The sequence below is a fragment of the Mercenaria mercenaria genome, chromosome 4 (assembly GCF_021730395.1).
Source record: "Mercenaria mercenaria strain notata chromosome 4, MADL_Memer_1, whole genome shotgun sequence".
NCBI classification, from domain to species: Eukaryota; Metazoa; Mollusca; class Bivalvia; order Venerida; family Veneridae; genus Mercenaria; species Mercenaria mercenaria.
The window spans coordinates 8,403,286-8,430,724 of NC_069364.1; the positions used below are offsets into that span (position 1 = coordinate 8,403,286).

The 27,439-nt window shown below is 36.5% G+C and overlaps 1 protein-coding gene across 1 annotated transcript in view; it reads right to left on the minus strand.

Annotated features, from left to right (window-relative positions):
• LOC123552655 (E3 ubiquitin-protein ligase rnf213-alpha-like) overlaps nt 1–27,439 on the minus strand; it is a 128,875-nt gene that overhangs the window by 38,333 nt on the left and 63,103 nt on the right. Inside the window, exons 30-51 of the mRNA XM_053540034.1 lie at nt 25,592–25,786; nt 23,781–23,947; nt 22,589–22,811; nt 20,990–21,160; nt 20,671–20,733; nt 19,817–19,926; nt 19,374–19,511; nt 18,433–18,595; nt 17,055–17,131; nt 16,225–16,366; nt 14,884–15,077; nt 14,408–14,593; nt 13,627–13,756; nt 10,282–10,479; nt 9,465–9,604; nt 7,940–8,141; nt 7,324–7,484; nt 6,560–6,903; nt 5,818–5,968; nt 4,906–5,074; nt 2,394–2,571; nt 1,963–2,138 (exon numbers count right to left, since the gene is read on the minus strand). Of these exons, the coding sequence (XP_053396009.1) occupies nt 1,963–2,138; nt 2,394–2,571; nt 4,906–5,074; nt 5,818–5,968; nt 6,560–6,903; nt 7,324–7,484; nt 7,940–8,141; nt 9,465–9,604; nt 10,282–10,479; nt 13,627–13,756; nt 14,408–14,593; nt 14,884–15,077; nt 16,225–16,366; nt 17,055–17,131; nt 18,433–18,595; nt 19,374–19,511; nt 19,817–19,926; nt 20,671–20,733; nt 20,990–21,160; nt 22,589–22,811; nt 23,781–23,947; nt 25,592–25,786 (3,678 nt within the window). The remainder of the gene's footprint in view (nt 1–1,962; nt 2,139–2,393; nt 2,572–4,905; nt 5,075–5,817; nt 5,969–6,559; nt 6,904–7,323; nt 7,485–7,939; nt 8,142–9,464; nt 9,605–10,281; nt 10,480–13,626; nt 13,757–14,407; nt 14,594–14,883; nt 15,078–16,224; nt 16,367–17,054; nt 17,132–18,432; nt 18,596–19,373; nt 19,512–19,816; nt 19,927–20,670; nt 20,734–20,989; nt 21,161–22,588; nt 22,812–23,780; nt 23,948–25,591; nt 25,787–27,439) is intronic.

Consider the following 27,439-nt stretch of genomic DNA (forward strand, 5'->3'; position numbering starts at 1 on the left):
TGTCAAATATCTAAGCTCTAGGCCTTCTGGTTTATTTTCAGAAATTTTTGAAGATTTTCCTAAGTACAATCAAGTAACCTTAAGGGGCGGGGTCAATTTGACCCTGGGGGTCATGATTTGAATAAATTTTGTAGAAGTCTACTAGGCAATGCTACACGTCAAATATCTAAAATCTAGGCCTTCTGGTTTATTTTAAGAAAATTTTTGAAGATTTTCCTATGTAAAATCAAGTGACCCCTGGGGCGGGGTCAATTTTGACCCCGGGGGTCATGATTTGAAAAAATTTTGTAGAGGTCCATTAGGCAATGCTACATGTCAAATATCTAAGCTCTAGGCCTTCTGGTTTTTTTTTAGAAAATTTTGAAGATTTTTCTATGTTTAATCAAGTAACCTAAGGGGCAGGGTCAATTTGACCCCGGGGGTCATGATTTGAACAAATTTTTAGAGGTCCACTAGGCAATGCTACATGCGAAATATCTAAGCTCTAGGCCTTCTGGTTTATTTTTGGAAAATTTTTGAAGATTTTCCTATGTAAAATCAAGTGACCCCTGGGGCGGGGTCAATTTTGAACCTGGGGGTCATGATTTGAACAAATTTTGTAGAGGTCCACTAGGCAATGCTACATGTCAAATATCTATGCTCTAGGCTTTCTGGTTTATTTTAAAAAAAAATTTGAACATTTTCCTATAGAAATCTATGTAAAATCAAGTGACCCCTGGGGCGGGGTCAATTTTAACCCCTGGGTCATGATTTGAACAATTTTAGTAGAGGTCCGCTAGGCAATGCTACATGTCAAATATCTAAGCTCTAGGGCTTCTGGTTTTTGAGAAGAAGATTTTTGAAGATTTTCCTATGTAAAATCATGTGACCCCAGGGGCGAAGTCAATTTTGATCCCAGGGTCATGATTTGAATAAATTTGGTAGAGGTCCACTAGGCAATGCTTCAAACCAAATATCTAAGCTCTAGGGCTTCGGGTTTTTGAGTAGAAGATTTTTGAGGATTTTCCTATGTAAAATCAAGTGACCCCTGGGGTCGGGGTCAATTTTGAACCGTGGGGTCATGATTTGAAAATTTTTATAGAGGTCCACTAGGCAATGCTACATGTCAAATATCTAAGCTCTAGGCATTCTGGTTTATTATTTTATTTTTTTTGAAGATTTTCCTAAAGAAATCTATGTAAAATCAAATGACCCCTGGGGCGGGGTCAATTATAACCCCGGGGTCATAATTTGAACAACTTTAGTAGAGGTCCACTAGGCAATGCTACATGTCAAAAATCTAAGCTCTAGGGCTTCTGCTTTTTGAGAAGAAGATGTTTGAAGATTTTCCTATGTAAAATCAAGTGACCCCTGGGGCGGGGTCAATTTTGACCCCAGGGTCATGATTTGAACAAATTTGGTAGAGGTCCACTAGGCAATGCTTCACACCAAATATCTAAGCTCTAGGGCTTCTGGTTTTTGAGAAGATGATTTTTAAAGTATTTCCTTTCGGTTGCTGTGGCAACCAGAGTTCTGCATGGAATTCAATTCTTTGAACATTTTTTATAGAGCTTTGCCCAAGGAACATTCCTGTGAAGTTTGGATGAAATTGGCATAGCGGTTTATGAGGAGATGTCGTTTGAAGTAAAAGTTTACGGACGACCGACGACGGACTGGTGAGCTAAAAAGGCAATGGGGCATTTTGATGTGCAAACAGTAGTACATGTATATGTCACCTAAATCAAAATATTGCTGCCCTGGTTTAATTGTCAACATTTGAAATTGCCTTAGAAAACATATAGGTGAAATATGACTGAAACACTAAGCCTCAACAGGCAGAGATCTAAATATATCATATGTATTAGCTGTCAGTATGATATTTAAAAGATTGACTTTTAGAGATTACGTTTAAATAAATGTAGATTTCCAACAAAAATGAAATGCCTATATATTTCCTTTTATCTTCCTTCTACCTAATTTTACCTGTTGTTCTTGTAGTGTAGCGGCATTGTACATTGTGTGTACAAAGTCATGTATGTATTCATGTACAGCTTCTGTGACAATGTCCTTTTGAGATACACAGCCAAGTACTTTTCCGAGTGCATGCTCACTAAGGACTTTCACAATTGATTCTGTTTTTGTAACAGTCTCGTCACCGTCTGCCAAATACAGATAATAAATTGCAGAAATCCTGCAACACATTTCATTTCTCTTTCACCATTTAGAAAACTTGTGTTTAACAGTAAACGAATATTTCTCTAAAATTCTATTTTCAAAATAGTAAAGCAAGGAAAAAAATGGCGAGAGTAATTTATTTAACTGTTTCAGGTGTTCCCATCATTTTTCAATCGCATAATGACCTTAAAATTACTGGCATGGTCAAATCATCATCTTAGAATGGTATTTTGGACTACCTTCAAGATCATGTGATTCTGTAACTGGGTGAGGTAACTTTAAGATTTCGTTGATTTGGTTAATCATCAGCCAAGAGAATGGCATCCTAGCACTGAACACGTGGCCTTCACTTCCTGTTGTCATGACAACTACCTCTGGTAAATCACTTTGTCTTGTTGGTGACTGTAAATCTGTGAACTACACATAAACAATGTACGTAGGTTAATCAATATTCAAAAAAAAAAAAAAAAAAAAAAAATAACAAGAGGGCCATGATGGCCCTATATCGCTCACCTGAGTAGAGTTGCTTGCTTGAACAAATTTCTTAGCTAATGCTTTAAGATCTAAGCCTTCTGGTTTATTTTTAGCAAATTTATGAAGATTTCCCTATGCACAATCAAGTAACCCTGGAGCTGGGTCATTTTGACCCTGGTGTGTCAAGATTTGAACAAATTTTGTAGAGGTCCACAAGGCAATGCTACATGTCAAATATCTAAGATCTAGGCCTTCTGGTTTATTATTAGAAAATTTTTGAAGATTTTCATATGTAAAATCAAGTGACTCCTAGGGTTGGGTCAATTTTGACCCTGGGGGTCATGATCTGAACAAATGTTTTAGAGGTCCACTAGGCCATGCTTCATGTGAAATATCTAAGCTCTAGGCCTTCTGGTTTATTTTTAGAAAATTTTTGAAGATTTTCATATGTAAAATCAAGTGACCCCTGGGGTGGGGTCAATTTTGACCCTGGGGTCATGATCTGAACAAATGTTTTAGAGGTCCACTAGACAATGCTACATGTGAAATATCTAAGCTCTAGGACTTCTGGTTTTTGAGAAGATTTTTTAAGATTTTCCTATGTAAAATCAAATGACCCCGGCGGCGGGGCTAATTTTGACCCCAAGGGTCATGATTTAAACAAATTTTGTAGAGGTCCACTAGGCAATGCAAAATGTGAAATATCTAAGCTCTAGGCCTTCTGGTTTATTTTTAGAAAATTTTTGAAGATTTTCATATGTAAAATCAAGTGACCCCTGGGGCGGGGTCAATTTTGATCCTGGGGTCATGATTTGAACAACTTTAGTAGAGATCCACTAGGCAATGCTACATGTCAAATATCTAAGCTCCAGGGCTTATGCTTTTTGAGAAGAAGATTTTTCAAGATTTTCCTATGTAAAATCAAGTGACCCCGGCGGCGGGGCCAATTTTGACTCCAGGGGTCATGATTTGAACAAATTTTGTAGAGGTCCACTTGACAATACTTCACACCATATATCTAAGCTCTAGGGCTTCTGGTTTTTGAGAAGAAGATTTTTTAAGATTTCCCTATGTAAAATCAAGTGACCCCTAGGGCGGGGTCAATTTTGACCCCGGGGGTCATGATTTGAACAAATTTTGTAGAGGTCCACTAGGCAATGCTACATGTCAAATATCTAAGCTCTAGGCCTTCTGGTTTATTTTTAGAAATTTTTTGAAGATTTTCATATGTTTCAAGTGACCCCTGGGGAGGGGTCAATTTTGACCCAGAGGTCATTATTTGAACAATTTTAGTAGAGGTCCTCTAGGCAATGCAACATGTCAAATATCTAAGCTCTAGGGCTTCTGCTTTTTGAGAAGAAGATTTTTGAAGATTTTCCTATGTAAAATCAAGTGACCCCTGGGGCGGGGTCAATTTTGACCCCGGGGTCATGATTTGAACAAATTTGGTAGAGGTCCACTAGGCAATGCTTCACACCAAATATCTAAGCTCTAGGGCTTCTGGTTTTTGAGAAGAAGATTTTTAAAGTTTTTCTGCATGGAATTCAATTCTTTGAACAATTTTGAAAGGGGGCCACCCAAGGATCATTCCTGTGAAGTTTGGTGTAATTCTGCCCAGTGGTTTTCAAGAAGAAGATTTTTTTACAAATTGTTGATGCATGACGCACGACGGACATCAAGCGGTCACAATAGCTCACCTTGTCACTTCGTGACAGGTGAGCTAAAAACGCAACATCACTATGATCACAGTTCATATTAGTATTTTAAGAGCAATATTCTTCTCATTTAAAATGATGCAGTCTCTACACAAAACATAACAATAGTACATATTTGAAAATAAGGAAGTGTTTACTTTTAGATCCGGTTTTAAATAAATTATGAAAAATAATGGCACCAGCCAAAATTGGAATTTTTGTGTGTTTTCGTTTGGTTTAATATCACACCAACACAATTATAGGTCATATGGCAACATTCCAACTTCGACTGTAGATGAAGACCCCAGTTGCCCCTCCGTGCATAATTTCATCATGAGCGGGCACCTTGGTAGAACCACCAACCTTTCATATGCCAGTTGGATGGTTTCCTAACATGAAGAATTCAACGTCCTGAGTGAGGCTCGAACCCACATTGGTAAGAGGGATGTGATTTAAAGTCAGCAATTTTAACTACTCGGCCAAGAAGGCCTAGCCGAAAACTGAATCATACTTTTTAACACAGTATCCAATATCCATTATTACATTTAAGTTTAAACAGAAAAAGAAACATGCAGACACAAACATGCAGATTGATGGCATCTACGGTATGAAGGAAAGTCAGCCACAACTCTTGTTTCCACTGGCAATGTTCCTCTTGTAGTATTTTCAAGTTGTCATTAGTGTCCAAGTAAGCTATAATCCCAGCCAAAATTGGTGAGACTTTATTTTCCAGCGTCTGAATACATGAACGTCTGTAAACAGAATTGGGACATTATTATTTACAGCTATTGCTGTTGAAACACATGATAAAACTGTGTGTTTATTCATTATATTTAGGGTTTTGTGACAGTTAATACATATCTTCTTTTTGCATGGTCCTTGTACAGTGTGAGGTAAACTAGTTTTGAAGTATTTCCTGGCGGGTACTTGTGTTGTGCAAGGTAAATAATTTTTTTAAGTATTTCCAGGAGGATACTTATGTTGTGCAAGGTAAATAATTTTTTAAGTATTTCCAGGAGGATACCTGTGTTGAGCAAGGTAAATAATTTTTAAGTATTTCCAGGAGGGTACTTGTGTTGTGCAAAGTAAATAATTTTTAAGTATTTCCAGGAGGGTACTTGTGTTGTGCCAGGTAAATAATTTTTCAAGTATTTCCAGGAGAGTACTTGTGTTGTGCTAGGTAAATAATTTTTCCAGTATTTCCAGGTGGGTATATGTCTTATGCCAGGTAAATAATATTTCCAGTATTTCCAGGAGGGTACTTGTGTTGTTCCAGGTAAATAATTTTTCCAGTATTTCCAGGAGGGTACTTGTGTTGTTCCAGGTAAATAATTTTTCCAGTATTTCCAGGAGGGTACTTGTGTTGTGCTAGCTAAATAATTTTCATAGTATTCTGTATACTTCTTGAAAGTGTAACAGGATTATCCTTAGAAAGATTTGCCTGAACAATTATAGTTCTGAAATCAACAACAATAACCTAATCAAAAATACATACCGAAATGTTCCTGCTTTATTGATATTTTCCGAAGCAGCAGCTTCGTTGATCAGCCAGTGATGTGCCATGTGAGCAACATGAGTCTTTGATTCCTTCTCTTTCAGAAGTTTGGCTATCAGACAACATACTCCATGCAGAAAGGAAACATGGCCTGGGTAGAGAAAGATAAAAGCCAATTATAGACAAATACAGTATTTCTTCTTTTCATTTGTTTACAAACTGGAGGCATAATGTTTTAAAGAATTGACATGGAATCATACAGTACAATCACATCATTTACTGATTAAATTACATATAACCATTTTCCTCATTGCAAATTTTATTATAAAATGTTAATAAGTAATGAAACTCGTATATAAATGGATATGCCTATTCAATTTGTTATACCATAGAGGGAACATGCAAATTTGTTCTGTGGAGTCCATCACTTAATTTGAAAATGTTCATTATGTTGACCTAAAAATTCCCTTCTATAGAATACAGGTGGTCAGTCATGACTGAATGCTGTATGCAATGATCTTCCAGTTTGAATGAATTCATTATGTTCAGTAAGTTAAGCTGAAGAAAGTACTCCATCTTATCAGTCTTGTGAAAAAGGCACAAGCTTATCAATTATTACAGAGAGCCCTAGACAGTCGAGTGGTGAATGGGTGTAAACGATTTACAAACATTCACCACTCGACTGTCTAGGGCTCTCTGTAACTAAATCTAAACTTATAAAAACAATATTCTCTAACAATACCTTCTACTTGTTCTTGATGCAGTAGTTTCAAAACAAGTGCCACTCTATCTGTTTCTTTACTTGTATTTTCCTCTTTATCTTTCACCATAGATAGTGCTGCTTGTACACAAGCTAAAATTAGTCCTTTTACATTTAGTCTATGCTGACCATAACCTTGACTGAAACCTTCACCACCATGTTTATCAACATTTCTTAAATCTAGAAGTACATCATCTAACTGCAGTGGTGCATCCCTCAGTCTATTTTCAAGGTCATTTGTAATCATGTCTTCATCCATTCTCTGTCTCGGTGATACATGTTTGCTTTCAGATTCACTCCATTCCATTTCCTCTGCTCCAGGACCACTGAAAATTGTATAATTATATTGTTGGGTTTACACTGAAATAAACATAGACATATTAAACAGGGTCTATAATGGCCAAGCGGTTAAAGTCAACAACTGACTGCAAATCCTTTGTCACTATTGGTTCAAGCCTGTGGACCGAAAGCTTTGTTCTAAAGACATACAATTGGTTGTTGAATGGTTGATGATCTCACTGAGATGTTAAACCGTGATTGTAAAGATTTGAATAGAAATTTCTTTCTTTCTCCAATAAAAATTCTATGTGAAACCAAACATGTCTCTGTAACCATAAACTTTTCTTTATAATTACCTAACATTGCTTTCATAGTCAAATATCTAATGTGCTGACAGCAATGAAAATAACAATTTTATTTACATCAACAAATTTATGGCTTTCTTTCAGAAAAAAAAACTTTCTTACGTTTCTGTTGGGACTGCTTCATCCGTTTCCATAGCAGAGGGTTCCACTACGGCATCAGTGAAGAGTTTAGCTACTGACTTTCCTTGCATATCTTGTAGGGTAGGCATATTCATGTCTGCTGTATACAAGTCATCTATATGTGCCGAGTGCCATATTCCACACTGGAAACAATGTTTACACAATAGTTACACACTGATAAGTCTTCAAGTGCCATTTGGCAGCTGTTAGAAGTTTCCCGTACTTGCATTAAGTGTAAATATATTATCTGGTCCTTTGGGATCATGATGTCCATTCAAATTATTTGTAATTAAATTCTGCTTAAAACAGTGTTTGGTGGTAGGATGGTAAGAGAGCAGTTGCATATTTCAATACACCAAATGAACAGACTACACCAAAAGAGTCTGCTATTATATTTCAATTTCTTCTGTGTTTCACACTACTTCAAAATTATAAGAGTTATAGTTTTGTGCTTTTCACTCCCTTTCATTGCCATCTATCATTGTAAACTACTTACATTCATATTCTTGTAACAGGATTTAAAGTTATTGCTGTAAATGCCAAGACATATGACAATTATCAAATCATAAAATATCGTTAATGGGCAATAGTTAGTTACCTGAAATCCAGTGAATGAGGCCCCTCTAGGAAGCTGAACAATGAAAACAACATGTACTGGTGCCCGCAGCTCATCACGCATCTTTTCAAATTCGTCCATGACACAGTAACGGGCACAAGCTATCAAATTGGCATTCACATCACCCGAGTCACACTGTATTACCATCAGGCTTGGACCTTTGTCTGTACTCTGAATGTGCTGCCTATAATAAATAAAACATAAACAAGGAGCTGCGTTCAATAAATGCTTGATGCCCCAAGTGGCATCCTTATCGATAGATTTTGTACCTACGCCCAGAACGAGGTCAAGGTCAAGGTCAAACTGAAGTTAGGGGATGTTTGAAGATGAGGAATGGTCACAGTTTCATCTGTATTAGTATCAATTCATTCTTGTAAGGGGTATTGATGCTAGACCAAACGGTCCCACTTGGTTAACCAAGCGATGGCCCATATAAAGCAACCTAAGTCCAAAATGAGGTCAAGGTCAAGGTCAAACTGAGGTCAGGTGATGTCTGAAGATGAAGAATGGTCACAGGTTGCATTTGCATTTATATCAAGTCATTCTAGTAAGGGGTATTGATGCTAGACGAAACGGTCCCATTTGGTTAACCTCGTACGGACGGACGAATGGACAGAACAATCACTATATGCCTCCTGCATCAGTAGATGCTGGGGGCATAAAAAACAAGAGCACCGCAATGTGGAGCAATATACACCCGAAGATATGACCTTTGACCCCTAAGTGTGACCTTGACCTTGAAGCAAGCCATCCGAAACATGCGCTCTGCATGTCGTCTCGATGTCGTAAACATTTGTGCTAGGTTTCTTTAAAATCCTTCAAGCAGTTCAAGAGTTACAGAGTGGTCACAAAACAAAGTCATATGACCTTTGACCCCTAAGTGTGAACTTGACCTTGAAGCGAGCCATCCGAAACATGCGCTCTGCATGTCGTCTCGATGTCGTAAACATTTGTGCTAGGTTTCTTTAAAATCCTTCAAGCAGTTCAAGAGTTACAGAGCGGTCACAAAACAAAGTCATATGACCTTTGACCCCTAAGTGTGAACTTGACCTTGAAGCGAGCCATCCAAAACATGACTCTGCACGTCGTCTCGATGTGGTGAACATTTCTGTCAAGTTTCTTCGAAATCCTTCAAGGGGTTCAAGAGTTACCGAGCAGACACGAAATTGCTAACGGATGGACTGACAGACAGACGGACAGACAGACACAGGCGTCATAACATAATACGTCCCTTCGGGCGTATAAAAATGTACTGAAAAATGTCTATAAACAAGTTGTTATGTTTTAATAACACTACCACAGTCTAGTTCATTTAGTAACTATTCAGGTTCTGTGTTGGCGAATGACGCTGTTGACATTATTTCGAGTACATATGGCAATGGGGTCAAAAACGAAATATCTTTCTTAAGCTATCTAAAAGTGGTATGAAGCAAGCAGTTAAAGTTTCAAATTTGATCAGCGTGAGCTCAATAAATAAATAAATAAACTTTAAAGAAAGGATAATTACTGGATTCTGTTACTGAACTGCTGTTCTGTATCGAAGGAAGACAGGGTTTCCAGTAGAAGAATTCTCTCCACATTTATTCCTGTCGCCTTACTGATTTCTCCCTTGTGAACACCTGCCATCAGTTTGGAATGGGTAGTTATCTAGAAGAAACAAAACCTCTAACAGTTAAACATGTTAAGCTAAATTATGTAAAGCAGGTAATAGTAATTGCACTCATATACTTTCATAATTTTAAAACAAAATACCTCTTCATTTTTGGGAACCATGGAATCTTTCTGTTGGTTTTGCTTTATCAGCGATATCATCATTTCAGTGCAAAAATGTGGTTAGGTGCATCTTTATGTCATTGCAGTTACCTGTTTTTTGCCTTGTGCCAATACATCAGACAAACAACAATTAAACATTTTTTGTTTTGGGTTTAACGCCATTTTCAGCAGTATTTCAGTTATGTAATTGGGGCAGTTAATCTAACCAGTGTTCCTGGATTCTGTACCAGTACAAACCTGTTCTCCGCATGTAACTGCAAACTTCCCCATATGAATCAGAGTTGGAGGACGAATGTTTTCAGACACACTGTCTTTCATAAAATTGTCACGGAGAACATATGCTTTGCTTGGAAATTGAACACATGACCTCGCGATCCGTAGATCTGTGCTCTCCCTATTGAGCTAAGCATGCAGGCTATTAAACATTTACTAAAAACATAAACTAGAAAAATTTTACCTGTAAAAGTTATCAGTGCTAAATTATGATTGTAATACCTTTTCAGTCCATGAACATAATGAAACTTTTCTCTTGACGAAAAATAAATTCTTACCTGAGCAAAAAGTCGTCTGCATTGTTGCTGTACAATTTTCACATTTACATACTGTATCAGACTGTCATGTGCTTGTCTGGTGAAATACCATTTATTGAGCAAAGTCTTCTCTTGGTTAGACAGACTACCGTGGTCTAGTCTGACCAGGGATTCAGGTGTGGCACACCATAGCAACACTGACTTAGCCTCTTGTAAAACCTAAAATTACAGAATACAACTTCCTGTTAAAATTGAATCATATTCAACTTAATTTACTACATTAATTTTGTTCTATTATGCTAATGAATCTTATTCAAACAACATATCTGAATCATTGAATTTCATCTAAACAATGAACTTAAAGAATGACATACATCGAATCTTCGTTAATTCCGATGAACTAAGTGTGATGATTTCGAAAAATGGCTGCATTTTATTATAAAACTGGGCCTGTTGTTCGATTTTTTATTCACTCAAGTGTTCGTGTCATCCGCTTAATTGGTGCAAACTTAAACGGTTTGATAGTTGACTGACTAATGTTACACGCTTGTTAGGCAAACAATCTAATTTTGGCATGGTACTGATTGCCTAATTGTCACATGTCTACATGTATTCAAACTTTAACAAAGGCGATACACAAACAAGTAAGCTAGCAGACAATTATTGATTTTTGTCACAGTTGTCATGGCAAAGGTGTTAAAGTAGAAAGTACAGGTACATGTAGTTTTAACGCTGGTTATGATCAAATTAAATAACATCCGCGGAGTCGTTTTTTTTTTACCCCCAAAAATTCTGGAGCCAAGAGCCTACCGCGTTATAACGAATACCGCGGTATATCGAGTAGCATTATAACGGGTTTCGAGTGTACTCTCTTGAAGAAGTTACTGGCTTAAAAATCTATTTGCTGGTGGGGTGGTGGGAGGGGGAGAGGTGGTGGTGGAGAATATATTGAACTTGGGGAGAGAAAATCAACTAGTTGGTTATTTCCCCCATGAAAGAACTGACTGACAAAAAAATGTCACTAACACTGGGCTTCGAAAACAACAGAACATGTCATAATGCTCGCAGCCATAAAACACTGGTTGTACCACTACATTATTGTAAAACATCAACAGCTAGAGGATGAGCAAAATGATCAAATTTTCCAGGGTTTTGAACGACATAAACATGTGCCAATAAAAGGAAAATGGCCAGGATTGAGCGGTGTTTCACAGTATACTTATTCAAAAAAGATCCATTATTTACTTAAACTTAGGAAAACTTTTTAGAATGAAATCTAGCTATGAGTAGTCTCTATAGTTATGACTTATTATGAAATCGCAAAAACTTGTGACAAACTGCCCAATCACGGATCTGACCATGGATCTCTATTGATGTTATCTTCTGTGGTAAAACTGACTAACATTAATAAGAGAGTCATGATGACCCTGGATCGCTCACCAGAGTAATATGAGCTACATGTTTCAAATGTCAAACTGATGATTTTTAGAATTTTTTTGGAAAATTTTCCGATGTACAATCAAGTAACCCCTGGGGCAGGGCCAATTTTACCCCAGGGGTCATGATTTGAACAAAGTTTGTAGAAGTCTACTAGGCTATGTTACATATCAAATACCTCAGATCTAGGCCTTCTGGTTAATTTTAGCAAATTTATGAAGATTTCCCTATGTACAATCAAGTAACCCCTGGGGCTGGGTCAATTTGATCCTGGGGGTCAAGATTTGAACAAATTCTGTAGAGGTCCATTAGGCAATGCTACATGTCAAAAATCTAAGCTCTAGGCCTTCTGGTTTATTTTTAGAACATTTTGAAGATTTTTCTATGTACAATCAAGTTACCCATGGGGAGGGGGTCAAGATTTAAACAAATTTTGTAGAAGTCTGCTAGGCAATGCTATATATCAAATATCTAAGAAATAGGCCTTCTGGTTTATTTTTAGAACATTTTGAAGATTTTTCTATGTACATTCAAGTTACCCCATGAGGCGGGGTCATGATTTGAACAAATGTTGTAGAAGTCTGCTAGGCAATGCTATATATCAAATATCTAAGATCTAGGCCTTCTGGTTTACTTTTAGAAAATTTTTGAAGATTTTCCTATATAAAATCAAGTGACCCATGGGGCGGGGGTCAATTTTGATCCCGGGGGTCATGATTTGAACAAATTTTGTAGAGGTCCACTAGGCAATACTACATGTCAAATATCTAAGCTCTAGGCCTTCTGGTTTATTTTTAGAAAATTTTTAAGATTTTCCTATGTAAAATCAAGTAACCCCATGGGACGGGGTCAATTTGACCCCGGGAGTCATGATTTAAACAAATTTTGTAGAAGTCTTCTAGGCAATATTACATGTCAAATATCTAAGATCTAGGTCTTCTGGTTTATTTTTAGAATTTTTTTGAAGATTTTCCTATATAAAATCAAGTGACTCCTGGGGCGGGGTCAATTTTGACCCCGGGGGTCATGATTTGAACAAATTTTGTAGAGGTCCACTAGGCAATTGCCTCATGTCAAATATCTAAGCTCTAGGCCTTCTGGTTTATTTTTTAAATGTTTTTGAAGATTTTCCTATAGAAATCTATGTAAAATCAAGTGACCACTGGGGCGGGTTCAATTTTGACCCTGGGGTGATGATTTGAACAATTTTAGTAGAGGTCCACTAGGCAATGCTACATGTCAAATTACTAAGCTCTAGGGCTTCTGGTTTCTGAGAAAAATTTTTCAGGTTTTCCTAAAATCAAGTGACCCCTGAGGCGTGGTCAATTTTGACCCGGGGTCATGATTTGAATGAATTTGGTAGAGGTCCACTAGGCAATGCTTCACACCAAATATCTAAGCTCTAGGGCTTCTGGTTTTTGAGAAGAAGATTTTTAAAGTTTTTCCTTTCGGTTGCCATGGCAACCAGAGTTCTGCATGGAATTCAATTCTTTGAATAATTTTTGTAGAGCTTCACCCAAGGAACATTCCTGTAAAGTTTGGATGAAATTGGCCTAGCGGTTTATGAGGAGATGTCGTTTAAAGTAAAAGTTTACGGACGTACAACGGACGCCGGACAGTGAACGATCAGAATAGCTCACCCTGAGCCTTTGGCTCTGGTGAGCTAAAAAGTGGAACATGACATATGTCCGATTTAATTTCAAGATTCAATCATATCCCGAGATCCAAAAGTCAGATTAAATCATGAAAATTTCAAAAACATGTCCTCAAGCTTATAAATAATCTATTTTGTTTAATCATATCAGTAAAATGTAAGAAATATCACTTCTACAATAATTAAATGGATTTGAATTTTTCATCAACTATTCTACCTGACCTATGTATTCCTTTTATGAAAAAAGCATATATTTCGCTCTATAGAAAACAAACCTGTGTATCCCTATCGTTCTCATTTTCTATATGTTCATGCTTGTTCCAAACATCTAGAACAATAGCAGAGCATGTGTCCTCATGGTAACCAATGAAAACATCTCCAACTTTTGTTGCTGCTTTGTTACCCCTTAAATACGAAATGAAATGCTTTAATCATCAAATAAACAAGAGCTGCTTGTAAAACACATATGCCCCCATGATGGCCTGTTGGAGGCAAGTGAGGATTTAATTTTCAGTCTCAAGGCCAGTGTAACCTTGATGTTTGACCTACTGACCCCAAAACAATATGGATCATCTACTTACCACAGGCAATAATCCTATATAGATTGATGACTGTAGGCCAAAGCCTTCTACAGTTCTTGAGTGAAAACCATTTTCAGTCTGGTAACTGTAACCTTCACCTTTGTCCTACGGACCACCAAAACAACTGGGGTCATCTACTGACCACAGACAATCATCCTTTGAAGTTTGACCATTCTAAGACCAAGTACTCTCTGGTTATTAATTGGAAACCAAAATTAATGGTCTACGAAACTTTGAGGAGGGGGAGTGGGGGGAGGAGGCATCAATTTGTCAAATCTTTATGCCAAAACTTGAACATTTATCCCACTCTCTATCTATATAAAATTTTATTTATCAAGTCAAAAGTTAACAGTGTTCAAATAAAGTTTTGCATAGACCAAATCGAATTCTGGACTTTTTTAATACAAGACTTGCTATAATTTTATAACAGCACTTTCTCTACATTGAAACAATCCAATAATATCAAACAACATACCTATGTGAGTAGCCAACATTTCTCTGTGTGACAAACTGTTCAGCCCATTCTTCTAACTTTTTCACGACCTGCTGTTGTTCGGAGGATAGCATGGTGTTAATTGTAAGGAAATGTTTCTCAAGACGATTGATCAACGGTATTGGAAACTTCTTGTATACTGTCTGCTTCTCTGCTACAACTATCAATCTAAAATAACATGATATAAACATAACATAAAATTAAACACTAATTGTAGTAATATATGAGCAAGCTATATTCTTTAATGTCATATAATTTATCACTGCCGAGTAATCTTGACAGTTATCAATGTTCAATTGCATATGTCTAAGCTTTATCAGTAGATGACCCAGAAAACCAATAGTAAAATGGTTTCTAATTAATGATCTGCAGTGCATGTACCATTCTTATTCCTGCCATTAATACAGAGAAAGTTTAACTATTTAAATGCTGACATCCACACAACCAAAACAACTTACCTGAAGTTCTTGTGTACTGGGCACTTGACTCTATGTGTTCCCAGTCCAAGATCAACATATCTTTCACCACCAAAGTACACATAGTATTGATTTAGGGCATCATACAGACTTTCGTACAGGTTCTCTAGATTCAGTAGAACAACTGTGTTTCCTGTCTCCATACATACTTTGATCTTGTTGATGTTCCTACACACCTGTACAAAGCACATGTTAATATATTAATAACTTCTTTTTTACGTTCAACTGACAAGTAGTAAAGTGTTGTGCAGTTTTTAACTAACCAATGCAGAATATTCATTTCTCATGCACTCAAAAGACGGATATCCAATTCAAGGTTTTGATGATCTGAATTATTCCACTTAAACACCATGAATGTTCAAGCCTCTATTGCCCTTTACAAGTGTGTAAAACATGTAGTATGTTTTAAAAGGAATTCATTTTAATGTCCCTGCTTATTTTTTGTCGAAGACTTGGAAGGCATATAGTGTTTGAATTGTCTGTCTGTCCACCACACCTCAATGTTTAATAAACTCCTCCTACAGTCTACATCCAATATAAATGAAACTTGTTATACAACAAAAGTATAAAGTAGACATGGGCATATTGTAAGGATTTTTATGTCAGATCTTTTTTCTGGAGTAATGGCCCTTTTATGGACTTTTAAGTATAACAACTACATCTGGACATTCCCACAGTTTCCATCCAAATGAAATGAAACTCAATATTTATCATCAATGTGAAACGGATATGTGTATATTGTTGATACTTTTCTGTCCCGATTATTTTTGTCTGGAGTTATGCCCCTTTTTATACATCATAATATTAACTTGTCCAGCATTTTCAGGTGAAATGTGTCATAAAATGTTGACCTCATTCTTGTTTTTTTTCTAATTTCGAAGGGTTTAACTGGATTTCTGCGCATGGTAAACTCACTGTTTGTATGAAACTGACATTTTACCAACAATAACTTTGGTGGAAGTCAAACAAATTGTTATGATGTCATTTATATATCATCACTGCAACATATTTTGGGTAAGGGAATCAAAGTAAGGACATCTACATTGACAGTCTGATTTGCTTAATGATCTAGACATTTTATAAAAATAACTGTACATATTTGCATCAATATGCCATTGTGGTAAAGGAATATCGTCTGAAAAGCCAGGATCGCTAAAAGAGTGCTTTATTTAAGTGAAGCTTAACTGTAGCTGAAAATTTCAAAACAAATAAAATCGTATTATTTTACCATCTGCTTTTGTTTAGTAGCAACAGCAAGGTTTTTGCAGAAGCAATGATACAAAGTTTACCTAACATACTGGACATGATAGTAACAGAATTTACCTGTGTGTATTCCTGGTCGCTTCTGAAGCTGCTACCAAATATGGTAATAGGTCTGATATCACTGCTCCTTGACAGTATCTGTTGTTGTATGATGGTCAGTGTTCCATAGTTCTCCGTCAACAACAGAAGGTATCTGCTCTCACTGTATTTCAGCAACAAACAAACAACTTGCTTTCATTAGAGCTTTCAAATTAAGAGTTTCCATACTAAAATCAATTGTAAAAAGTATTGCAAAATAATTCAATTTAAAGATTTGGAATCCTGTTCACTATATAACGTCATTACAAAAACGACGTCATTAAAACGGTTGTCGCACACTTATTTTTGTAAAATAAATTGCCAAATATCGGAAAATGAAGAAATGACAAGATAAATAGAATAAAAGGTTAGTGCCTAAGATGGAGAAAGTTTATCTGGCTCGGCCCCGGACGTTATCAGGTTCGCCTTCGGCTCACCCAATAACCTCCTCCACCTCGCCAGGTAAACTTTCTCATCAACGGCACTAACCTATTATTCTCTATATCATGATTAAAACTCATGCAAGGTTTCATTAATTTATATCAAATACTTTTTGAGCTAGGTGCGTCACAAGGTGAAAATGTGCATTTTTGACTATTTCAGGGGCCATAACTCTGGAAAAAGGGGGCGGAGCCAGACTAAAAATAAGAGGTGCGCAAGTTCATATCATGATAAAGAATCATGCAAGGTTTCATCAATTTATATCAAATACTTTTGAGCTAGGCGCATCACAAACATTTTTGAACGGACGGACGCACAAGACCAAATCTATATGCTCCCTCCACTCAGTGGTTGGGCACAACAAACATTACCTTTTCATTTTATTTGTATCAAACAGACAAGCTTGTACAAGGCCAGCTGGTGTACAATCCGGATCTGTGCGCTTTGGCTGAAATAATTCAAATATGAAGCATCATAGTTATTCCACAAGATGACATCCAACAAGTTTAAAATACATCCCAAGAATTCTATAGAAAAAGTGGAAACTCCACAGGTCGCTCAACACAACCGAAATGAAAATGTTGCAGGCTTGGTTTGATTGAGCCTGTTCATGGACGGTAGTGGAAATGCATGCTACCATTCCTGATTTTTCAAAACTGAAAGGAATATGGTCTCTTCCTTATACCCCGATCACAAGAACACTACGAGCTCCATACGAGTAGGTTTTCAGTCGAATTTTGGCAAACTTGTACGGTGTCCGTACAAACATCATTGACTCGTACGAGCGTCGTACGGATTCGGGAACTCGGTGAAAATGTTTCACCGAGCTCCCGAGTTCTCTATGAGCTCATAGAGATTTTTGAAGTCGCGAGCAGCTCGCAAGAGCCCCGTACGGGCTCCCGAAGAGCTCGTACAGGCATCGCACAATGTTCGTGTGGATTTGGAAAACTGCGAGGCTTGCCGATGCTTGCAGGACTATCGCAGGAGACTCGCACGGTCAACGTATGATGTCTGTACGATATTAGGGACACTGTGTGGAGAACGTGCGATGTCCGCATGGGGCTCGCAGGGCGTTACGATCGCCGTACGGGCTACGTACGACTTCCTTGGTGATTCAAGGTGGTATAAAAACACAGTACTTATGGACATCGTACGAGTGCCGTGCGAGCGCCGCACGAACCAACGAGCACCATACGAGGTACGGCTTGGGTGACCTTACGGACTTCGCACGACTTGTCTGCGATGTCCGTATGAATATCCTAGATAGCCCATAGATACTGTGACCAGACGCTAGGATTGTACAGAGACCGTAGGGATTCTAAAATTGGTGGACTCGTATGATTTTTTAAAACCGTACAATTGTACGGTTTTGTGACCGAGGCATTAAGAAGATAACAAATTTGAGGGCTTGGCGCAGAACTATTGTATCTTGTTCTTTATTTATATACACTTACAATAGTTTTGCACCAAGCCCTCGAATTGCTTTTGAGGAAAGTTTTTCAAAAAGCTACATGTATGCAATAGATCTAACATACGAGCAGTATTGTTTCACATTCTTTAGTTTTCTTATATTCTTTAGGATACTAATGTTTTTTTTACTTTTGTATTTTTATTGTGGAAAACACTTTAAAAAGGCATGTACATGTTCAATCTAAATTATTTCAAATAAATTCCATGACTTATCAAAAATTTCACTGACCACATGTAAGTTTATACAAAGCAAGTGACATAAAAAGACAGACTTCCTACCATTTGTTCAAAATGAACTATAGTAGCCAGGTTCTTCCTGAAGCTCTCAACTGGATTAACTTGATCAAGGCCACCAAAGTTTCTCTTGATTGCGTGTAACATCTCATGCCAGGTTGGTGGTTGTTTGGACTTCTCCACAAAACTGTACACCATCTTAACCAAGCTGAAACACAAGTCAGAGGGAAATATTGCGACTAAAACCAGAAACAGCAAAAGCAATTATACAGAAAATGATAAATTCCTCTCTAATCAATTAACAAGTATGATGTCATAAGCTCTGTTAACAAATTGATCACACACCCTGTAATAAATTATAAGGGCATCTTATAACATTCAAATCATTTTTTACATCTGACTGGCCATCTTGCATATCAAGTACTTCAAATATCAAATTTCAAAAGTTCAGAATTAAACGTTCAAAAAAAAAGAAAATTCTTATTCTATAACTACCAGGGTATATTCCCATAATGCCCTCTTTTATAAACTGTGTTTTGTTAGCACGTAAAATTACACCAATGCAATTTTAGGCCATATGGTGACTCTCCAGCTTTTGATGGTGGAGGAAAACCACATTTGCTCCGCTGGGGCATTTTTTCATGCAGGCATGAGTTGACACCCAGATCAAACCACTGACATTTCCTAAGCCAGATGGAAGATTATTTCTTTGTTTTTGTTTGATTTAAAGTTACATCGACACAATGTAAGTCATATGGCAATTTTTCTGGTTTTCAATATTAGAGAAAGACTCCCAGGTGCCCCTGTGGGCATTGTTTCAGGCAAGTATGGACACCGTGGCAGAACCAACGACTTTCAATAAGCCAGCTAGATGGATATCTCACATGAAAAACTGTACACCTCAAGCAAAGTTTTGAGGGGCAAGTAATTTGAAGTCAGCATCCATAGCCACTAGGCAATGGACACCCATAGAAGCTGTGTGTTACCTATAGAAGTCTCTTAGTCCGTAGAATTCTCTCATACTTTGTGAGGCCTTCTGAAAGATTTCTAAGTAAGAAATGGCCATGGGTTTTATTAATGGGTTGATCCAGTTGCCCAATTTATCTTTTGTCATGCATATACCACTGAAATATAAACAGTAACATACTTTTAATGTATTATATACTCTAGTTATTTTCAGCTTTATTCTTTCTGTTATACTTTTTGTGCATTTGAGACCATATTACAGTACAGTTATGATTCATACTGCATCAATCCATTAAAGTATAAGTTTTATATCAATAGTTTCATATATTTTGTCAAAACCAAATTTAATATTACATGTACAAAAAAATGTGACTTAATTTGTTAACCATGACATTGAACTAACACAGCATATCAAAATACACAAGACAATTTCTTTTTCTGAAATGGAATGACAATGATATACGTAGCACTGTTGATCAGTTCTTCCAGGTCCGGTACTTCTCTCTGTACCAGAATTCCTCTGTTCATCTTGGCAGGATCTAACGCCCAGTTTGATATACCAATAAATGCAACCTATCAAATGAACATAAACATTTTCTCTATTCATAATCAATCAAAACAAACTAGTATGGTGTTTTAGAAGGAAAAGAATGTCTACCTGTGTATTTAGTATTATATGGACATGGTGGAGGTCTAGAAGTAATACAATGCAGAAGTATGTCAACATAAATGAATACCGGTATGCTAATATCAATAACGGGCAATAACTCAACAAAAATTCATTTTGGACTTCAACAAGACGAAGGTATGTACAACAGTCAATAGCACTTTACACTACCCACTGTTGTGAAAATTTAGCCAAATCCAACTATTAGTTAAGATGCACTGACAAGATTTAAAAGCCATTAAAGAGTAAAAACTCAATGAATCAGAACGTAACCAGGAAATGTGCAATTACTTTATACCTTTCAAAACAATGAAGGTTCCACCTACAAGCAGTTTAGGAGTAGATGCACTGATAAGCATCTGTGACTCCAAAACAGACTGACAAGACAAAAATGGTATCTATTTGGCTACACGTAACTAACACATCATTAAGCAAATCACATTTTATTTGTGTTTCGTTGAAACCATTTTTACTACTAATAATATTTTTAAAACAAATCCGGCAAAAACAATTAATACGTGTTAATATGCATTAAATTAAACAGTATATTTACGAAAAATGAAATTTATATATGACCAAATAATACTACAATATAATTTGATAAGAAAACTAATACTTTCACAGAAAGATGACCAAAGTAAAAATCATACCTTTTTGTGCTCTTCTGGTTTTTCATCCCCTTGGCAACCATCCTCTAGCAATGGATGTAGTGTCTAAAGAAGAAAAAGAGATTATCTATATAATTAGCCACTCAGCCAGCCATACTAAAATATGTGAAAATAATATATTAATGTCTTTTAAATAGTAGAAGAAAATTTATTTTAAATTACTAAATCCCTTTGATAGTTTTTATATGTTTGCTTATTATAAGCATCTCAACCCTGTATATAAAAGTCATCCAAATGAACATAAGTGGTATGAAAAAAACATGTTCTCTTTAAATCTACTTCATGAGTAACTAAACAATACCTTGAGTGGCATTCTAGGACTGTCTTCTGCCAGTCCAACTTCATCAAGGACAACAATGGAGACAAATGTGTCCAAATCTTTGTCTTTCTGGAACTGAGCACATTGTCTGAATGTGCCAACTATACCATCTGGGGTCGCCAGTGGACTACATTGGAAAGATACCATCTGAGCCTGAAAATCAATGCCTGTATTTATAGAAGGTGTACTAAGCCAATTAACCGTTATTCACTAAAGACTCGATTTTAGCCCTGTTGGTGACCTCGCTAAAAGATCATTGATTTTAAAAGCATCAAGCAATGTACAACGTCTCTCAATACTCAAGGAGGTAGTGAACCTTTTCACCAGGGTAGATTAAAATTAATTGAACCATAGCAATTTATTGCATTTTGTGTAATTTAATGTTTTAGATGCTACAATCGCAAGTTCGTTTATCTATGTCCCTTCAAGTACAATTCTTATCAAAGTTTGAAGCACTGGACCCTCCAAAGGTATTTTATATTGAAAGAAGAAGGAAAATATGGATATTCAACACTTTTCAGTGTTTTTCTGTTTCAATGTTATCGGTAGAAGTCTGCATAGTTGACAATTATATTAGTATGTGCGATAGCTTTCTAATATAAGCTTAAAATGTATATGTCGCGGGGCTCGTGTTTCCATGGTAACACATTTTCTCTCATTTTTAAACAATTATGTATGATAACAGGTTTTTCGGTGGCTTCAGTGCCATTCTCTTTATGACTGAAATGGAATATTAGGGTTATATTATTAGCAGAATATCAAACACTTTACAGGGTACCCCTATTTATCTTAACCTTTAAAGTAACCATGGCAACAGAAAGGTTTGCCAAAAAATGGCTGTTTTATTAAAAATAGCTCACATTAAAAAAATGTTTAAAATTATGTACTTTAAAGATAAAAACTATCAATTCCCACGGTACCTGACACGTAATGTCATGACGTCAATGACATCATTTTAACGCAACAATGTTTTGTAGCATTTCTCCAGTAATTTGTTCATTATTTCAGCATTATTAAACCATTTAGCATCAGATCAGAGACAGGTTAATGAATCTGTTTCATAAGAATGAACACACAAACACAATTACTTTATCGTAAATGTTGTCGTAAATCCTCACGTTAGCATTCGGTTGGGCATGCGCACATACAAATTTGAAGGTATACTACCTCCTTAAATTAGACCACAATGGAAATAAGGGATATTCCCATTTTTGGGGGATATCCTTGATACTGACATGACTGACATGGTTCATTACTCATGTATATTTCAAATAGTTTACTGTAAATTTGTTCTATGTTTTAATGATCATGCTATGTATTTGATGCTAAAATGAATCTGTCTATCAATTTTGTTATAATGATTATTCCATTTGATGTTATTTTGTATTAATTCCACTTTAGTTGGTGCTAGGAGGCTTAAAGGATGTTACTCTTTTCTCTACTATTATTTTGCATGGTTGCATTCAATGCCTTCAAAAGATCTTAGAGAATTAGAGAATTTTCAAGAAATATGTAAAGCTAAAGAAAGTTAAATACAAATACATGCATAAAAACTGGTTTAAATTTGTTGCATCTCCTCACCTGTTTCAGTTCCCTAAACAGTTCTTCTCTTGCAGCATTGCCCTGCATAGCATCAGATACTATAGTTTTGGCCAGTGACTTCGAACTTCCAGGTTTTCCAACAAGGAATAGAGGTATTCGTAATTCTATACATACGACCATCATGAAGACATTCTCTCTCAGAGCCATGTTACGAGCAATATTCTTCTCCAGGTGAACATGATCAAGGAAAACCTCTTGACAACTGAAAAACAACAAATAAAGGACATTAAAAACATATCCAAGCAATTTAACATTTTTTATTGTTCCAACTATAACTATTACACATACATCACTTTGCTGCCAATTCAAATGAATATATGCAGATGAAATATAGTAAAATCAAGTAACTAAATTAAGATTTAGTGTCTATGGTACAATTAGCATAAAACAAATACAGCATGCCATTTAGCATGTCCTTTTTTTTAATTAAATTTTATGTAAAGCTGTCATTGAGTAAAAAAAATTACTCTGTAAAGTACTGTTTAGTCATGAACTGTTTTAGACTATCTTAGCCTATAACACAGTTAATATCTCACCATATCAGTATTGGTTTAACAATCAGCAACCACCAGTCAAGTTTCATTTTTAGTTTGCTCTGAACGTTTAAAGATATATTATGCACAAACTTCATTTATGAAAAAATGAACAATTACTACACAGTATCTATGTAAACATAACATAAACATATTAAATTGTGTGTATAAACATCAATGCGTGTTAGATTTAAGATACTGCAAACAAATAAATGTTTCAGTAAACAAAGTAAGTAATGCCACCAAGAATTCTGAATGTTTTTGAACAAACAATTGTTACCAGATATGACATTTATTTCAGTTTATGTACCTGGTTAAGTAAAATGTATTTGATGAGGATTTTCTAAATAAAATATGTTTTGTGTTTAGTGCCATTTTCAACAGTATTTCATTTGGAAGGCAGTTGTTTTATCAGTGGTTCTTTATAACTTACCAGTATTAAACGGTTCTCCAGAATTAACTGCCAACTTTTCCACAAGAATAATCAGACGTGGAGGACAAATGATTTTAGACACAATGTCTTCTATTAAATCAACATGGAGAATAAATGCCTCACTCAGGGATCAAACTCCTGATCCTACCATCACTAGATCTGCAACCCCCTATTGAGCTAAGACATAAGTTTATGACTGGTTTACCTTTCTATTTCCTCTTGTATCTGATCATCACCACCAGGCAAAAGACAAGGAGCACGGAAAAATCGTGCAATATGTGTACGGTACTGTGGTCTGGTTTTCAGACAGGCATGATAACATACCCCAAGGGCTAGTATAAGGGAGCGAGTAACATCATCAACTCTGTCACCCTGTAAAATATATGACTGTGTTCATATATCATACTTGGATTAATAGTAATACAATTAATTATTAAGATGAATCAGCATATTTCTGTTATTTCAAGAATAATTAGCAATTATCAGTTCCATTCTTTATGGTTTTGTATCTTTCCCACTTATAATACTATGCAACTTTGTTTTGTTTGGGTTTTAAGTCACACCTACACAATTTGAGATGATATGGTGACTGTCCAGTCTTTGATGGTGGAGCAAAACCCCAGATGACCCTCAGACAGGCACCTAGGTAGAATCACAAAGCTTCCATAAGCATGCTGTAAGTCAAGATCACATGAAAGAATTCTACATCTCAAATCTGAACCAACTAGAGCTATCACTGAAGGTGATGAATGTACTCCCCTCAGGCACTGACACAGTACATTGCACTCTGACGCACAGAATGTAAAGTAACAAAAAACAAGTCAATAACACTGAAGATTTTTTTTCTGAAATAACATAACATCCACCATGCACAACTTGGGTTGGTACTGATCACTTGTGTGAAGTTTAATTAAATTGTGTGCATTGGTTCAGGAGATTAGGCGCACACAAGATTGCATATGCAGACTCTATGTACTACATAGTATAGTAGCAAAAAACAAAGTCCCATAACTCTGCAGAATATTTTTCTGAAGGAACCTAACATTCACCATGCACAACTAGGGTCACTACTGATCCCTTGTGTAAAGTTTCATTCAATTGTGTGCAAGGGTTCAGGAGATTTGGCATGCACAAGATTGCATATGCAGACTCTATGTATGTAGTATAGTAACAAAAACCAAAGTCCCATAACTCTGCAGAATATTTTTCTGAAAGAACCTTACATGCACCTTGCACAACTAGGGTCACTACTGATCACTTGTGTGATGAAGGTTCACTAAATTGTGTGCAAGGGTTCAGGAGATTAGGCGCACACAAGATTGCGTATGCAGACTATGAATATAGTATAGTAACAAAAAATAAAGTCAAATAACCCTGCAGAATATTATTCTGAAAGAACTTTACATGCACCGTGCACAACTAGGGTCACTACTGATCACTTGTGTGAAGTTTCATGAAATTGTGTCTATGGGTTCAGGAGATTAGGCACGCACAAGATTGCATATGCAGACTCTATGTATATAGTTTAGTAACAAAAAATTATGTCCCATAACTCCGCAAATTTTTTTTCTGAAGGAACCTAACATGCACCATGCACAACTAGGGTAACTACTAAGCACTCGTTTGAAGTTTCATTATGTTGTGTGCATGGTTCAGGAAACTGGGCGCGCACAAGATTGCATATACAGACTCTATGTATATAGTATAGTAACAATAAACAAAATCCCATAACTTTACAAAAAAATTTTCTGAAAGAACCTAACATGCACCAAGCACAATTAAGGTTACTACTGATCACTTGTGTGAAGTTTCATTAAATTGTGTCAAGGGGATGAGGAGATTTGGTGCGCACAAGATTGTATCTACAGACAGATGGAAAGACATTCTTAAACCATATACCCCACTTACAACTTCGTTGTGTGTGTGTGGGGGGGGGGGGGGTACAATGAGTTCATGGTATATCAAAGATGCAATAAGTAAGTAATATCTTAAAGCTATGTCAGATATAATTCTCACCCCTCCATCATCTCTCATCACCTGTTCAGCTTCCTCATCAACGTCCTCATCTGAAGATGAATATGCATCCTCACCATACAGACTGTCATCCATAAGATTGTACAAGGTTCGATCCTCTTGACTCTGCTGGTAGAACCAGCTCATCACTGTCAGTACACGGTCAACATCACGCAGTGACACGAAGCTGCACTCATCCTGTAAGAAGTAAAACAGTAACACATGACATACTTATGACAAATAAATATACAGTGCATTCGCGATGCTATGAATCACAAATTAATGAAATACCGGTATACTACGAAAAGGTGCTGTGGTCCCAGCTGCTTTCCTTCTTATTTCTAGATTACAAAGTTGCGGTTTTACGAAAATGCAATTTTGAGAAAAATGCGCTCCAACGAATGTATTGTTATACCCTTAAAGCATGTTTTTAACTTGTTTAAGTTGCGATTTACGAATACCTGTATCGTCTAAATTTTCACACCTTCCATAACGGCGTGAATACCCTTTAGAGTGGAAAGTGTCACTATCACTTAGCTAGTCGTAAACAGTAATTAAAGTGTGAAAACTACGTAATTAAATTTGAAACACATACGCTGTACACTACGACACAAGTTAGTGGTTAATTTTTTTTCTCCTATAACTATCAGATCGGATGGCATTCCAGTCACACTTGCTTTGATATCTATACATCTCAAACAATCGCTGCATAAAAACAATAAAAAAAATTATTTAAGTCCTGATCGTCTGTATATTGTTAGTTTATACATAATTTATTTTAGGTCGATTGTGAAGGAAGTTGTATAACTTATATTAATCACTCTCGACACCTCATTCCTGATGGAATCCATCGCCACGGGGGTATGAGAGAAGAGGCCAGTTTCCCTTTGTTAATGCTGAGCGCCAAGCAAGGGAGCCTCTGGTACCATTTTTCACGTCTTTGGTATGACGCGGCCGGGGATCGAACCCACGACCTACCGCACTCGAAGCGGACGCTCTACCACTAGGCTATCGAGGCGGTTATATTGTTTTATTATTCCGAACAATTCAGTAAAGTGTAGCTGAGGGTATCGGAATATGCAATTGCGATTTTTTGTTCTCGTGCAACAATGTACCCTAAATATGTTTTATGTACAGTGAATAAAAAGTGAAGAAAAAACAACCCGTTTTACATTCCAGATACCATCTAAGTTCAGATTTGAATAAGATTTGTAGTAAACCTAGATGTCAGATAAAATTGGTATACATGTACTCCGTTTCAAAAATCACATGTTTAAATATCACGGGTTACGACGTGTAGATATCAAGGTGCTGTACAGCAAAATTTCCTATGCTACGCTCGAACGAAAATGCGATATTACGAAAAAAACGACCGGTCCCTTGGCTTTTCATAGGATCGTGATTGCACTGTAGATATATAAATATAACAAAATAAGAAAGTGTGTGTCGAGTCCATAATAGAAAAGACAGCTTTGGGTCTGAGGCCATGTAGGTGTGGTCATTAAACTGAGTCTGAGACCATTTTCAAACTGCGGCATTTATTGTCAGTTGATTCCTCTCTCAGTTTGAAGCTCATCAACAGCAAGGCAGCATTCCACATCTGGTTTCCAAAATGCCAGGAAACTGTGAAAAGGTTTCCCTATCTTTAGTTTTAGTGACTACTACATGCAGTCAAGCATAACAATCTTAACAAACACATGTATGAGAGATCCATGCAAGGATGTCAAGTCTGGTGAACAAGCACCAAACATGTAGTTTAAAGTAACACTGGAAGAATGACACCAGAAGATCTACATACACAAATACATTTTGTAGCTTTCCCTGAACCATCACTCAAAATTAGCAAAGAAT